Source organism: Oryx dammah, unplaced genomic scaffold (assembly GCF_014754425.2).
Source record: "Oryx dammah isolate SB20612 unplaced genomic scaffold, SCBI_Odam_1.1 HiC_scaffold_13, whole genome shotgun sequence".
Taxonomy (NCBI): domain Eukaryota; kingdom Metazoa; phylum Chordata; class Mammalia; order Artiodactyla; family Bovidae; genus Oryx; species Oryx dammah.
Genome location: NW_024070197.1, coordinates 18,832,750 through 18,847,254, shown reverse-complemented (window position 1 = coordinate 18,847,254; position 14,505 = coordinate 18,832,750). Strand labels below are relative to the sequence as shown.

At 44.5% G+C, this 14,505-nt stretch overlaps 1 protein-coding gene and 1 non-coding gene across 2 annotated transcripts; one reads left to right on the top strand and one right to left on the bottom strand.

Annotated features, from left to right (window-relative positions):
* The first annotated feature begins 5,257 nt into the window (after window positions 1-5,257).
* LOC120872601 (cytochrome c oxidase subunit 6B1) lies at window positions 5,258-13,690 on the top strand. Its single transcript, XM_040253110.1, has 4 exons — window positions 5,258-5,378; window positions 6,951-7,069; window positions 8,368-8,468; window positions 13,350-13,690. The coding sequence occupies exons 2-4, from the start codon at window positions 6,964-6,966 to the stop codon at window positions 13,401-13,403; spliced, it is 261 nt and encodes an 86-aa protein (XP_040109044.1). The 5' UTR covers window positions 5,258-5,378; window positions 6,951-6,963; the 3' UTR covers window positions 13,404-13,690.
* A 249-nt stretch (window positions 13,691-13,939) lies between these two features.
* On the bottom strand, window positions 13,940-14,012 carry TRNAT-UGU. Its single transcript has one exon. It is a non-coding gene; the product is annotated as a tRNA-Thr (tRNA).
* Between the last annotated feature and the right edge of the window lie 493 nt (window positions 14,013-14,505).

Genomic DNA, 14,505 nt, shown 5'->3' with positions numbered 1-14,505 from the left:
TATTCTGTCTATCATATCTAATCCCTTGAATCTAATTCTCACTTCCACTGTATAATTGTAAGGTTTTGATTTAGGTCATATCTGAATGGTCTAGTGGTTTTCCCTACTTTCTTCAACTTAAGTCTGAATTTCGCAATAAAGAGTTCATGATCTGAGCCACAGTCAGCTCCGGGTCTTGTTTTTGCTGACTGTATGGAGCTTCTCCATCTTTGACTGCAAAGAATATAATCTATCTGATTTCAGTATTGACCATCTGGTGATGTCCATGTGTAGAGTCTTCTCTTGTGTTGTTGGAAGAGGGTGTTTGCTATGACCAGGGTGTTCCCTTGGCAAAACTTTATTAGCCTTTGCCCTGCTTCATTCTGTACTCCTAGGCCAAATTTGCCCATTACTCCAGGTATTTCTTGACTTCCTACTTTTGCATTCCAGTCCCCTCTAATGAAAAGGACATCTTCTCTGGGTGTTAGTTCTAGAAGGTCTTGTAGGTCTTCATAGAACCGTTAGACTTCAGCTTCTTCAGCATTACTGGTTGGGGCATAGACTTGGATTACTGTGATATTGAATGGTTTGCCTTGGAAACAAAGAGATCATTCTGTCATTTTTGAGACTGCATCCAAGTACTGCATTTCAGACTCTTTTGTTGACTATGATGGCTACTCCATTTCTTCTAAGGGATTCTTGCCCTTATATCTACAGTAGTAGATATAATGGTCATCTGAATTAAATTCACCCATTCCAGTCCTTTAGTTCGCTGATTCCTAGAATGTCGACATTCACTCTTGCCATCTCCTATTTGACCACCTCCAGTTTGCCTTGATTCATGGACCTAACATTCCAGGTTCCTAGGCAATGTTGCTCTTTACAGCATAGGACAGTCACATCCACAGCTGGGTTTGCTTTGGCTCCATCCCTTCATTCTTTCTGGAGTTATTTCTCTACTGATCTCCAGTAGCATATTGGGCACCTACCGACCTGGGAAGTTCATCTTTCAGTGTCCTGTTTGCCTTTTCATACTGTTCATGGGGTTCTCAGGGCAAGAATACTGAAATGGTTTGCCATTCCCTTCTCCAGTGGAGCACATTTTGTCAGAACTCTCCAGCATGACCCATCTGTCTTGGGTGGCCCTACACAGCATGGCTCATAGTTTCGTTGAGTTAGACAAGACTGTGGTCCATGTGATCAGATTTGTTAGTTTTCTGTGATTGTGGTTTTCAGTCTGTCTACCCTCTAATGGAGGATAAGAGGCTTGTAGAAGCTTCCTGATGGGAGAGACTGACTGATCAGGAAACTGAGTCTTGTTCTGATGGTCGTGGCCATGCTCAGTAAATCTTTTATCCAATTTTCTGTTTATAGGTGGAGCTGTGTTCTCCCCTAGCTATTTACCTGGGGCCAAGTGGGCCTTAGAAAGCATCGCTATGAACAAAACTAGTGGAGGTGATGGAATTTCAGTTGAGCTATTTCAAATCCTGAAAGATGATGCTGTGAAGGTGCTGCACTCAACATGCCAACAAATTTGAAAAACTCAGCAGTGGCCCCAGGACTGAAAAAGGTCAGTTTTCATTCCAATCTCAAAGAAAGGCAATGCCAAAGTGCCGGGGTCCAGCCCCGGTGGATCCAGGGTGATTCGAAGGTTGGGGGACAGCATCGGCGTCTTTGGAAAAATACATATTTAATTACAGATATATAGAGAGATTAGAAACGGATAGTGTAGTAGGAGATAGTGTAGTGGAGAAAAGGAGGCTGAATCCAGATGGGAATTCAGCCAGAGAAACGGGAGCAAGAAAGAAGCGACATGGGGGAATCAGTCTTTCTGGAAACTGATCCGATTTCTTTATTTTGGGTTTGCTTTTATACCTTTTGTTACACATAGGGATGAATAGAGAGTCACGTGGGGGTCAGCAGTCCTGACCTTTATCAAAATCAGGTGCTTCACATAAATGTATAACAAAAAAAGGTCTTAGGGATATTACATCATCTTCTGGCCATGAGTGAGACCTGCTGACATTCTATGATCCTTTCTTTCTGATAACCAAAAAGCTTATTTTTTCCAAGGGTGTTTTTTTCTTAAACCAGGCACCACCCTCCAAATAAAGTTGCATTCCTATAGGGTGAGGGTGTAGTGAGTTACAATCAAGAAAGGAATTTATTTAACTCAAGGTTAACATGATTAATCTTAAAAAGGTTAATGCTTATTTCTCCTATATGCTAGTTATATTCATTATAAGGGCAGGGAATATGGAGATTTAGCAGCAAACATCAGCCCAATGAAAATCCTTTCACCAATGCTCCCCTAAAGATCTATTTAGTCTTAAGATAGTGATCAAGTTACATTTTTTTCATGGCAAGGACACAGTGATCTATAACAAAGTACAGTGATCTATTACAAAAGAGAAAATCCATTAACTCAAAAGGTCTAGTATTGCTAACCTTAAAAACTACTATATTTCCTTTTCTATATTCCAAATACATTGATTAATATATTCCCAGGTGCCTAAGGATATGGAGGCCTGGCGGCAATCATTGACTCAACAATGAGAAAAGCCCTATGCTAATTAAGACTCTCAAAATACTCCAAAACTCTCTGTGCTGTTTATGGTTGAGAGGTAGTAAACAATCCTGTGTGTAGTGGCAGGAGTATGGATAATCCTGTTACACAAGCTAGTCTGTCAGCAGAGAGGTTTGACCTGAGACATCCTTGTCCCACCCAGGGGAGGGAATTAGCAGCAATTATTGGCACAACAAATGAAAAACCCTTCACCAATATAATTCCTAACCAACCCACTATACTAATAATTTCTAACTCCCCAAAAGAATTTGCCTTTAGTAAGTCTACAACATCTCGTGCCTCTCAGATTGGGAGGCTGTAAACAATCACATGTGGCCGGAGGAACCTATACAGGCGGGCGAGATAACCTCCAGAGGAGTCCGTAAGCTGAAACACTCTTGTCATGCCCAAGAATTTTTATTGCCTTGGAGCTGCACGTTTACTCCTTCTCCGAGAGAAATGGTTATGGGGGAGAAAATAAAACAGACTCTGGTTGTGGGGTAGATGCTCAGGAACAGGGGGTTTCCTGAGGCTTGATCACACCTTTGCGTATGCCAAGCCTCCTTCCTCATGACCTTTGCCATGGGTGGAGTTCCTCACGCTGGCTCCCGGCACCAAAGAATGCTCAAACTACCACACAATTGCACTCATCTCACATGCTAGTAAAGTAATGTTAAAAATTCTTCAAGCCAGGCTTCAGCAATACATGAACCGTGAACTTCCAAATGTTCAAGCTGGTTTTAGAAAAGGCAGAGGAACCAGAGATCAAATTGCCAACATCCACTGGATCATGGAAAAAGCAAGAGAGTTCCAGAAAAACACCTATTTCTGCTTTATTGACTATGTCAAACCTTTGACTGTGTGGATCACAATAAACTGTGGAAAATTCTGAGATGGGAATACCAGACCACCTGACCTGCCTCTTGAGAAACCTATATGCAGGTCAGGAAGCAACAGTTAGAACTGGACATGGAACAACAGACTGGTTCCAAATAGGAAAAGGAGTACGTCAAGGCTGTATGTTGTCACCCTGCTTATTTAACTTATATGCAGAATACATCAAGAGAAACGCGGGGCTGGAAGAAGCACAAGCTGGAATCAAGATTGCCGGGAGAAATAACAATAGCCTCAGATATGCAGATGACACCACCCTTATGGCAGAAAGTGAAGAGGAACTAAAAAGCCTCTTGATGAAAGTGAAAGAGGAGAGGGAAAAAGTTGGCTTAAAGCTCAACATTCAGAAAACAAAGATCATGGCATCCAGTCCCATCACTTCATGGCAAATAGATGGGCAAACAGTGGAAACAGTGTCAGACTTTATTTTGCGGAGTGCCAAAATCATGGCAGACGGTGATTGCAGCCATGAAATTAAAAGATGCTTACTCCTTGGAAGGAGGGTTATGACCAACCTAGATAGCATATTAAAAAGCAGAGACATTACTTTGCCAACAAAAGTCCATCTAGTCAAGGCTATGGTTTTTCCAGTAGTCTTGTATGGATGTGAGAGTTGGACTGTGAAGAAAACTGAGCGCCGAAGAATTGAGGCTTTTGAACTGTGGTGTTGGAGAAGACTCTTGAGAGTCCCTTGGACTGCAAAGAGATCCAACCAATCCATTCTAAAGGAGATTGGTCCTGGGTGTTCTTTGGAAGGAATGATGCTAAAGCTGAAACTCCAGTACTTTGGCCACCTCATGTGAAGAGTTGACTCATTGGAAAAGACTCTGATGCTTGGAGGGATTGGGGACAGGAGAAGAAAGGGACGACAGAGGATGAGATGGCTGGATCACATCACCGACTCGATGGACGTGAGTTTGAGTGAATTCCGGGTGTTGGTGATGGACAGGGAGGCCTGGCATCCTGCAATTCATGGGGTCACAAAGAGTCGGACACGACGGAGCGACTGAACTGAATTGAATCTACCAATTGGGATTCCCTGATAGGTCAGTTGGTAAAGAATCCACCTGCAATGCAGGAGACCCCGGTCGATTCCTGGGTCGGGAAGATCCCCTGGAGAAAGGAAAAGGCTACCCACTCCAGTATTCTGGCCTAGAGAATTCCATGGAAAGTCCATGGCGTCGCAAAGAGTCGGACACGACTGAACCACTTTCATTTTCAAACTAACAATTGGCCCCATAATAATCATAGAGATTTTCGTGTTTAGTTCAACTATGCTTGAAGTGAAGTCGCTCAGTCGTGTCCGACTCTTTGCAACCCCGTGGACTGTAGCCTACCAGACTTCTCCGTCCATGGGATTCTCCAGGCAAGAATACTGGAGTGGGTTACCATTTCCTTCTCCAGGGGATCTTCCCGACCCAGGGATCGAACCCGGGTCTCCCGCATTGGAGGCAGCCGCTTTAACCTCTGAGCCACCAATAGAAGCACGTGGCACTGCGTAAAATATTCAATAAATAATTCTTGCACAAATATGAGCATTTCTGCTGGAATATTTTCCGCAGGACCACTCTCCAGCCAACTCCAGGACCCAGAACCCCTATCTCCTATTAAAGACAGAGAGATGACCAGGTCGGGCCAATTCCTTGGAACAGAGTCCACAGCTTGGAACAGGTCGGAAAGGTACCTAACAAGTGCCACGCGAGCTTACGATTGGGCCGAGAATGAGGATGAACAGGCATTCGGCCCAATAGGAGGTTGGAATTTGCAAGTATGGGCGTGGCCCGAACTGCTTCAGGGACGGCGCTCTGGCCGTGCGGAGGACTCCTCTGGGCGCTGCTCCGTCCCGCTTCCGGCCGACCTTTTTTCCGCTTCCGGTCCGGTACTGGCGTCTTTGCTGAGGGTCACATTGAGCTTCGAGCGACTTCGGGGGCATCTTTAGGTGAGTGTTGAGGGTTCGGGACCCTGGAACCCCATCTTGGAGGACTGAGGATCCCTACTGGAAAATGAAATGAGGTTTCCAGCCGGCGGTGGCCGACCTTCCGGAGCCCTGGGGTCGTTTCAGTCTGACGATTATTTGGTTCTTCTCGGATGTCTAGAACTTTCAAAGCGATTTATATCATAGAGTTATATCATTGATTCATTTAAGCTTCCCTCCAACTCTATGAGATAGGGCCTGTGATTACCTCTTTTAGGAGGCAACTGAGGCTTAGATACTACGCAGTTTAGCTAGCGATCAGGATTTGAAATCATTAGGACTGCATTGCTCTTAATCACCAGGCCGCAGGCATTTCTCTCCCTGGCCCCTGACCCCCGAGGCTTGGCTGGCCTGGCTTCCTGGTGACTCTCCACCCCCACCCCCCGCCCCTTGCACGTTCGAGGGGCTGCAGCGTCATCCCCAGTCCACCCTTAATCCCGAAATCAGGTGGAGATGGCTTTCAAAACAACTCTTCCGACCGTGTCTGTCCCCGCCTCTAGTGTTCCACATCCTCTGCTCCCGGAAAGACACTACTCCGGTACCCCAAATCCTTACCACTACCTTGGGTCACTTGAATTTATTACTGGTCTGGTTAACTTCTATGTAATACCACGACTTCTCGAATAATCTGGAATAGAGGTGGTGTCAGATTCCCTAATGAAAACCGTGTGTCACCTCATAAAAGATTATGGGACAGGTTTTTAACCCTAGGCCCACAGAATGGATGGAACTCATGGGATGCTAGTACGTGAATAGAGGGAAATTTACATCTGTATTTTTGCCAGTTTCTCATTGATGTGTAGTATTTCCTTCGCTTGGGAATGGAGGCAGTAGCAGTAGTATTTGGCATCATCTGTGACTTTATCAGCAGTGAAAATTACAGGTCATCATATCATATATCCCATTATGTTTGCAGATTTCACAGCATAACCCTATTCAGGCATGATTATTTTGAAATTATGGTATTTCATAAATCCTCAGCTACATGTAATTGGTTTTCTTTGTGATCCTGTGCAATTTTTAAATGCCCTGAAACATATTCGGAGAAAGGGTTGATTAGACTCCTGAGGACTTCATGGCACCAATAGAGATTAAGAACCTTTGCAGTGTAGGTTCTGTTAGTGATGGGAGTGCACCTCCACCCCGTGTGTGCTGTATGACCTTGGGAAGTTGCTTAAACACCCTGTCTCTTGTCTGTGAAGCAGTGATAGTAATAGTTCCTGTCTTTTAGAGTAGCTTTAGGAGTAAAGCTTCCTTGCCTATAGTAAGCACTCAGTGAATATTAACTAGTGTTATTTTGGCCTGGTTTTTTTTTTAACCAAGCAGCTGTCTCCCCTCACACATCCTGCTGTGACTTCCATAACTAATGTGTTCTTGCCCAGCCCTTCCCCTCTGTATGTTGAAAGGGAGGGGGTTTTGGCTTGTTCACACCCAGCCCATTCTTCTCTGTCAGACCTCCACTGGGCCTGGGTGGGCTGACAGCCCAGTGTCCAGGTCCCCAGGACCTCTGCCAGAATCCACTCTCTTTCCCTCCAGGAGTGCTGACACTATGGCAGAAGACATCAAGACCAAAATCAAGAACTACCAGACTGCTCCTTTTGACAGCCGCTTCCCCAACCAGAACCAGACCAGGAACTGCTGGCAGAACTACCTGGGTGAGGAGGACTTGGGGAGGAGGCAGGCAGTGTTGACCTTCCCCTGATCCCACACCTCATATCACTTACCTCTTGCCTCCTCATCGCCTCTTCTCTTTCATTCTGAACATCCTACTTCACGGGGCCCATGCCACCCATGACCCCCTGTATTCAAGATCTGACCTAGGGTCACAAACTTTGGATCCCATAGTGATTTCCACCCCCCAAGATGTGTATATGTCTGTCTGTCTGTATGGAATGTAACATGCTTATAGGAAGTACATAAACCATAATGTACAGCTAAATCAATAACTCTAAATTGAATCCTCCATGTGATTATAATCTGGATAGAAAATTGGATACTGCCAGTCCTCTGAGCTCCCCTGTCTGCCGCATGCCGTCTCTTGAAAGCAACACTCTGCTCTCCCCACTAGAGTTGTAACCCCACAGACCTAGGGCAGTCATATTTTGGTTTTATCACCACTTTCAGGTCTGCCTCTTTGTGAACTTTATAAATACTGTGTGTTGTCTTATGCTTGGATTTCTTCATTCAATAGTTACGAAGATTCTTCCATGCTGTGGCATATATTTTGCTCATTTTTATTGTGTACAATTTTCCAACATTTTACTCATGAACACTGGTGTGGTTTCCAGTTTGGGGCTCATATGAATGATGCTGCTATAATTGATGTAATCTGATGTCTTTGTGAATGCTTTCTCTCTTAGGGAGTGTGCCCAGGAGTGTGATACTTGGAATAATCTTTGAATTAATTTCCTAGTATTAAAAACCAGATTATCCCCCTCCTTTCTCCTCTGCTGGATGCCAGCATCTTAGCATCAAGACCATCTTCCCCTTCCCTTGTCCTGGTTCTGGACTTCCATAATCCCCACACACACCTCTCAGGTTGCCCTGTTTTTCCTGACCCAGAAGTTCCAAGTTGAACAGTAGTTCTTTTTTCTTTTTTTTCTTGGCTACTCTGGGTCTCCTTTGTGGTGCACAGGCTAGGCTTCGTTACCCTGTGGGATCTCAGTTCCTCCACCAGGGCACGAAGCCAGGTCCCCTGTAATGAATGGAAGGTGGATTCTTAACACCAGGGAAGTCCTAGACAGTTGTACTTTATGGATTGCAGAACAAGGTTAGTGTGGTGTGTCTAGCCCTTTTCAGTACTACACTTGTAAGGATATACTTTCTTTGTGAAACTTGGGAGTGTGGGGGATTCGTGTAACTGGTTGTGAAGTAAAAAGTATTTCTGTGAGTTTTGATCAGAAATATGTTCCAGCTCTTGGTCTGGGCTGACCCTGATCCCTTTTCTTCACAGACTTCCACCGCTGTGAGAAGGCAATGACTGCTAAAGGGGGTGACGTCTCTGTGTGCGAATGGTACCGGCGTGTGTACAAGTCCCTCTGCCCCATATCCTGGGTAGGTGCCGCCTCCTGGGGCCCTTGGGATGCTGGGGTGGCATGGGGTTTTTGCCAAGGGGCGTATGGTGACTTGGTGCGAGCTTATCTGTGAGGGGCAGGGAGAGGACAAGGCTTCACACCGACCATGGATGCACCTTTGCTTCTTCCTAAAATTGCCTGCCTTTCCTCCTTTCACCAGGACTCTCAACCAGCCAGGCTCTCAGCTAAGGCAGCCAGATCTATCTCACCCAGGTGCTCTATGAGTACATGCCCTACCCCAGGGAGCTCATCTGCTTTTGGAGTCTTGTCCTTTCTTTATATGAACATTTCCAAGTGTGTATAAAAGTAGAATAATTCAGTCAGTTCAGTCTTTCAGTCGTGTCCGACTCTTTGCAACCCCATAAATCGCAGCATGCCAGGCCTCCCTGTCCATCACCAATTCCCGGAGTTCACCCAAACTCATGTGCATCAAGTTGGTGATGCCATCCAGCCATCTCATCCTCTGTCATCCCCTTCTCCTGCCCCCAATCCCTGCCAGCATCAGGGTCTTTTCCAACGAGTCAGCTCTTCTCATGAGGTGGCCAAAGTATTGGAGTTTCAGCCTCAGCATCAGGCCTTCCAATGAACACCCAGAACTGGTCTCCTTTAGGGTGGACTGGATCTCCTTGCAGTCCAAGGTACTCTCAAGAGTCTTCTCCAACACCACAGTTCAAAAGCATCAATTCTTCGGTGCTCAGCTTTCTTCACAGTCCAAATCTCATGTCCATACATGACTGCTGGAAAAACCATAGCCTTGACTAGACAGACCTTTGTTGGCAAAGTAATGTCTCTGCTTTTTAATATGCTGTCTAGGTTGGTCATAACTTTCCTTCCAAGGAGTAAGTGTCTTTTAATTTCATGGCTGCAGTCACCATCTGCAGTGATTTTGGAGCCCAAAAAATAAAGTCTGACACTGTTTCCACTGTTTGCCCATCTATTTGCCATGAAGTGATGGGACCAGATGCCATGATCTTCGTAGTGACCCCAAATATCCCCATCACCCAAACTGAGTAGTTAGTTCAAGATTTCTCCACGTCCCCTCCGTCTATCCCCACCCCTACCCCGTTTTCTTTGGCTGCACTGGGTCTGTGTTGCAGCACATGGGCTCTTTGTTGTGACATGTGAGGGGGCTTCTCTAGTTACAGGGCACAGGGTTAGTTGTCCAACCAAGGATCAAACCTGAGTCCCCTGCACTGGAAGGCAGATTCTCAACCACGGGACCACTAGGGAAGTCCCATCTGTCCTTTTTGTTTCTTTCCTTGGCTGGAGTATTCTGAAGCAGATCCCAGATGATGTCATTTCACCCCTGCCTACTTCAGTGTGCATCTCAAAGACTAGGGATGCAGTGAGGCAGTCTTCTAGGCCTGATCCAACCTGACCTGTTGTTACTATCTGATACTCTGCCTTACCCTCTTTTTTTTTTTAAGTAAAATATTACTTTATTTCATCAAGTCAAAGACCCCATTGACTACAGGAAACACTTAGAGATGTTTAAATCTTTTTTTTTTTTATGCTGGAAATGAATGTGACAAGCATGCTAATTTCAGAGATGTTAAAATGAAAAAATGTGTCTTAAAATCAGAATATGATATTACAAAACGAACAGTGCTCATTTTTAAAAACAAATATGAGCAATACAGTAAAATAAAAATTAGATCTACTTGCGTTCCTCAGTCCCTCGTTCCCCTTAGGTAACTCTTATTAGCAGATTCCTTTTTCTCTGTATACATTAATCATTCATAAGCCTATGGAACTTCTGTGTAAAGATGGGTCATATTGTATAGTCTGTCCTATGTCTTGCTTTGACTTATCAACATGTTTTGAGCCTTTTTAAAGTTTTTTGGCCATGCTACATGGCATGTGGAATCTTAGTTTCCCAACCAGGTATCGAACCCTCACCCGCTGTAGTAGAAGCACAGAGTCTTAACCACTTGACTGCCAAGGAAGTTCTTAATATACAGATGCTTTTATTCAACTGGTCCCCTTTGATTATGTTCCCATTTTTCAGTATTTTAAACATCCTTGATGTGCATCTTTGGGGCCTTAATGCACTCTTCCTCAACTTGTTTGGTACCTCACACCTCTCCAGCCACATATTCTCAAGTGCCTTTGCATACCCACTGCCCTCTCAGGATTTCTCCTTGTCCCTACATGATCTTGGGTACCATCCACCCTCCAGCCTCTACGCCTGCATTGGATGGGTGCACACTGGCCCAGGTGCTAGGAAGTGTGCTTCTGGACCCAGTGCTGCCCCATACCCCAGTCCCTGGCATCAGGGCCTACCCTTACCTGGAGATCATCAGATTATGTGGTCCCTCCCTTCAAGCACTCACTGTATCTGCCTTCTTAGCCCTTCTTAGGGCTGGCTATGAACACATTTTTTTTTTTTTTAACACACTGTTTATACCCAGCAGTCCTGACTTTGTTCCAGAAATTGGTGACACAAAAATAACTGTTTTGTTAATGCTGGTTTTTTTTTGTTTTTTATAAGAATGAAACCACTTCATAAAAACTTAAGAAATAGAGGAAGGAGAAAAAATGGTTTCTCATCCTCCTGATCTGGCTGATCATAATGTAACATCTTCCAGGTGTTTCCTGTGCGTTTTTAAAAATCAATCTCTAACCCCAAAATGTGTATTTGGAGAAGAATGGGGATGAGAGTCCAGCACTTTTCCTGTATGAGCATTTAAAACATTTTTGCTAATCAACTTTTCTCTTTTTTCTTTTTTGCCACATCTGGAGGCTTTCAGGATCTTAGTTCCCCCATCAGGGATTGAACCCCAGCCCCCACAGCAGTGAAAGCCCTGAATCCTAACCACTAGGCCACCAGGGAACTAACTGCCTTTTATTTTCCAGTGTTAAAACATCTGTAGTTTCTCCATGAAAAATTCAGTGGCTTTTTGGAAAGTTTCAAAACAAGCTTTTATGATGTAGAAAGTAGAAATCTCCTAAGTCATCCCCTTTCTGAATTCAAAGTTAACTTCCCTTCGAAATTTGGTGTAAATCTTCCATTTCCTTTTCTGTGTGCTAATGTTTATATAGGTGTGGGTGTGTGTTTATATGCTTTTAAAATACAGTTGTGGATCATACTTTAGATACTGTCTTTGGCTTTTTTACTTTATTTTCGTGTCAGTACAACCTGCTCAGTTACTGGGTAGCCATTGTCTTTCATAGTTAAAAAATAGTTCCTTCTCCTTTAACTGGACTTAGTCTTTTTTCAGTATTTTAAATGATACTGTGGTGTACAGTTCCACTACCGGAAATAGTTTACATCTCCTTTCCATGAAGTGAGATTTTTGAGCAAAGACTAATTTGCCAAAGGATCAGATCAGCCTGGTCCTTCAATATAAAAGAAAGTGGGCAGTGGTAGATAGTGCTCAGCGTTGGTGGTTCTTTAGACTGGCCCAGTCGCTTTTAAGGTCCATCCCGAGGCAGGATCATTCAAAATGAAAAAAATCATACTGCAGATATGGCCTTTTCATCTCTACACATCCTGTAAAAATGTGTACAAAGACATCCACTGCAGAGTGGTTTGTAATGGGGAACATTCGGAAACACGTTAAATAAATGGATATTCATCTTGATCTTTATGACAATACAGAAAGAGCTCTAAGACTCATGAAAAAAGCAAGTTGCAGGACAGTTTAAGTGCAGAGTATTTGTGATGTATGGTGTATGCGTGTGTAAATAAAACAGGCACTTACTGAAGGCACTTAAATGTTGTAAGTATTTTATGTCATAAAAGGGCTGCTGCTGCTGCTGCTGCTGAGTCGCTTCAGTCGTGTCCGACTCTGCGACCCCATAGACGGCAGCCCACCAGGCTCCCCGTCCCTGGGATTCTCCAGGCAAGAACACTGGAGTGGTTTGCCATTTCCTTCTCCAATGCATGAAAGTGAAAAGCGAAAGTGAAGTCGCTCAGTCGTGCCTGACTCTTAGTGACCCCATGGACTACAGCCTACCAGGCTCCTCCATCCATGGGATTTTCCAGGCAAGAGTACTGGAGTGGGGTGCCATTGCCTTCTCCCCATAAAAGGGCAAACATGCTAAAAACAGAGAGGTCCTTTTATCAGGATCGTCATTTTACAGAATTGGAAACTGGAGCCCTGAAAGGTTGAGTGATTTACCTGAGGAGATCACAGCTGGGAAGTGATGGAGTGGGGGTTCAGACTGTCTTCCTTGTCCATGCACTTATCCAGTGCCTCTACTATATCGCGTGAGAGTGTGCACGTGTGTATAAAAATGTGCTTCTGATTGCCTGTAGGAGGGTCCACACGTTGCAGAGCATTAGTTCTAGGTAGTGTTAACCGTTTGCTGTGGGCCTTTCTGTTAGGTCTCATAGGTGTGCACACATACATGAGCAAGAGTGGGATCATGCTGTATATCCAGTTTGGACCTTTTACACTTGATAGTATATCTTGGAGATGCATTCCTGCTGAAGTATAGATAGCCTCCCTGCCCCGCCCCCCAACCCCCACAGCTGCCCAGTATTCCTTCTTTCCTCTGTTCTGTCAAACATCATTGAGTGTTGACTTTGAGTTTCTGAAACAGGGCACAGTCACACTCCTGAAGCTCTGTACACACGTTTCCCCATGGACAGCTCTCCTGAGTCTGCCTGATATTCCTCTCCACCCACCTTCCACCTCCTCTCCCCTCAGTGCGTCAGTTCATTCAGGGCATTGATTTTTGTCCTTCTGAGTCACTATTGGTCCCCTGGCTCCTGGAACAGCTGCCAGTATTGGCACATAGCAGGTACTAGGGTAACTTGTTGACTGAACAGGTGGGCAGAGTAAGGAAGGCGAAGAAGTCCACCCATCTGGTTTCCCTGTGGAGGAAGGGAATAACACTGGCTGTTTATCTACAGGTGTCAACTTGGGACGACCGCCGGGCAGAAGGCACGTTTCCTGGGAAGATCTGAACTGGCTCCATCCCACCTCCTCTGTCCTCCGTCCTTCTCCCCAGGTGGTGAAGGGGGACCTGGGTACATGGTGATCCCCACCCTGGGATCCTGAATCATGGTTTAACTAATAATAAATACTCGTTGGAAACGTGTAAGGCTGTGTATGTGTAAAAGAGCTGGACAATGGGGCCAGAAACTGGGGCGGAATTAGTACCATGATCAGTAAAGGGGACTGAATTCAGGGTGGGGTTTTTTGTTTTTTATTTCAGTTTTTCTTTGAATAAACTTTGACCACCTCTTCTTTACCAGACAATAGAGTGAATGATTATACAAAATAATTTCAAGTTCCTGTATGTGCTAAAATTTATCCATATGTCCTGCTTTGTTATCTGTACAATTTTTTTAAACTTACATTTTGAATCACACGAAAATAGTATAATCACCTAGCTTCAACAGTGATCAACAAATGACCAATTAGTTTCATCTCAGCTGCTCTTCTTCACTAGGTAATTTTATTTAGTTATTCCCACCCCACCCAGGTTGAAGGATCTTAGTTCCCCAACCAGGGATTGAACCTAGACCGTTGGCAATACAAGTGCCAAGTCCTAACCATTGGACCACCAGGGAATTCCCTATCTAGATAATTTTAAAGCAAATACTGGAGATCATATTTTATCTGGAAATAAGTAAGGTACAGATTTATTTTAAACAATCATAATTACATCTAAAAACTAAGAAGTTCTTAATATTGTCTAATAAGCCATCTATTGTGCAATGTGTAATTTCTCCCAGTTTTGTAGGCCTCCTGTATTGTATTGATCATAGTGATGATTGGAAGTCATTTAAGTAGACCAAGTTAAGAAATGTCCCTTCTTGACATCCCCAAAGGAGTTGTCACACAACAGTAGGAGAAGGCAGTGGCACCCCACTCCAGTACTCTTGCCTGGAAAATCCCATGGATGGAGGAGACTGGTGGGCTGCAGTCCATGGGGTCACTAAGAGTCACACACGACTAAGCAACTTCACTTTCACTTTTCACTTTCATGCATTGAAGAAGGAAATGGCAACCCACTCCAGTATTGTTGCTTGGAGAATCCCAGGGACAGGGGAGCCTGGTGGG

What these genes read in the sequence shown, in the direction of transcription:
- LOC120872601 (XM_040253110.1), top strand. Translation starts at nt 6,964, where the DNA reads ATGGCAGAAGACATCAAGACCAAAATCAAGAACTACCAGACTGCTCCT. An exon ending in CTGCTGGCAGAACTACCTGG is followed by an intron (nt 7,070 to 8,367) that starts GTGAGGAGGACT and finishes TTTTCTTCACAG; the next exon opens with ACTTCCACCGCTGTGAGAAG. An exon ending in CCCTCTGCCCCATATCCTGG is followed by an intron (nt 8,469 to 13,349) that starts GTAGGTGCCGCC and finishes GTTTATCTACAG; the next exon opens with GTGTCAACTTGGGACGACCG.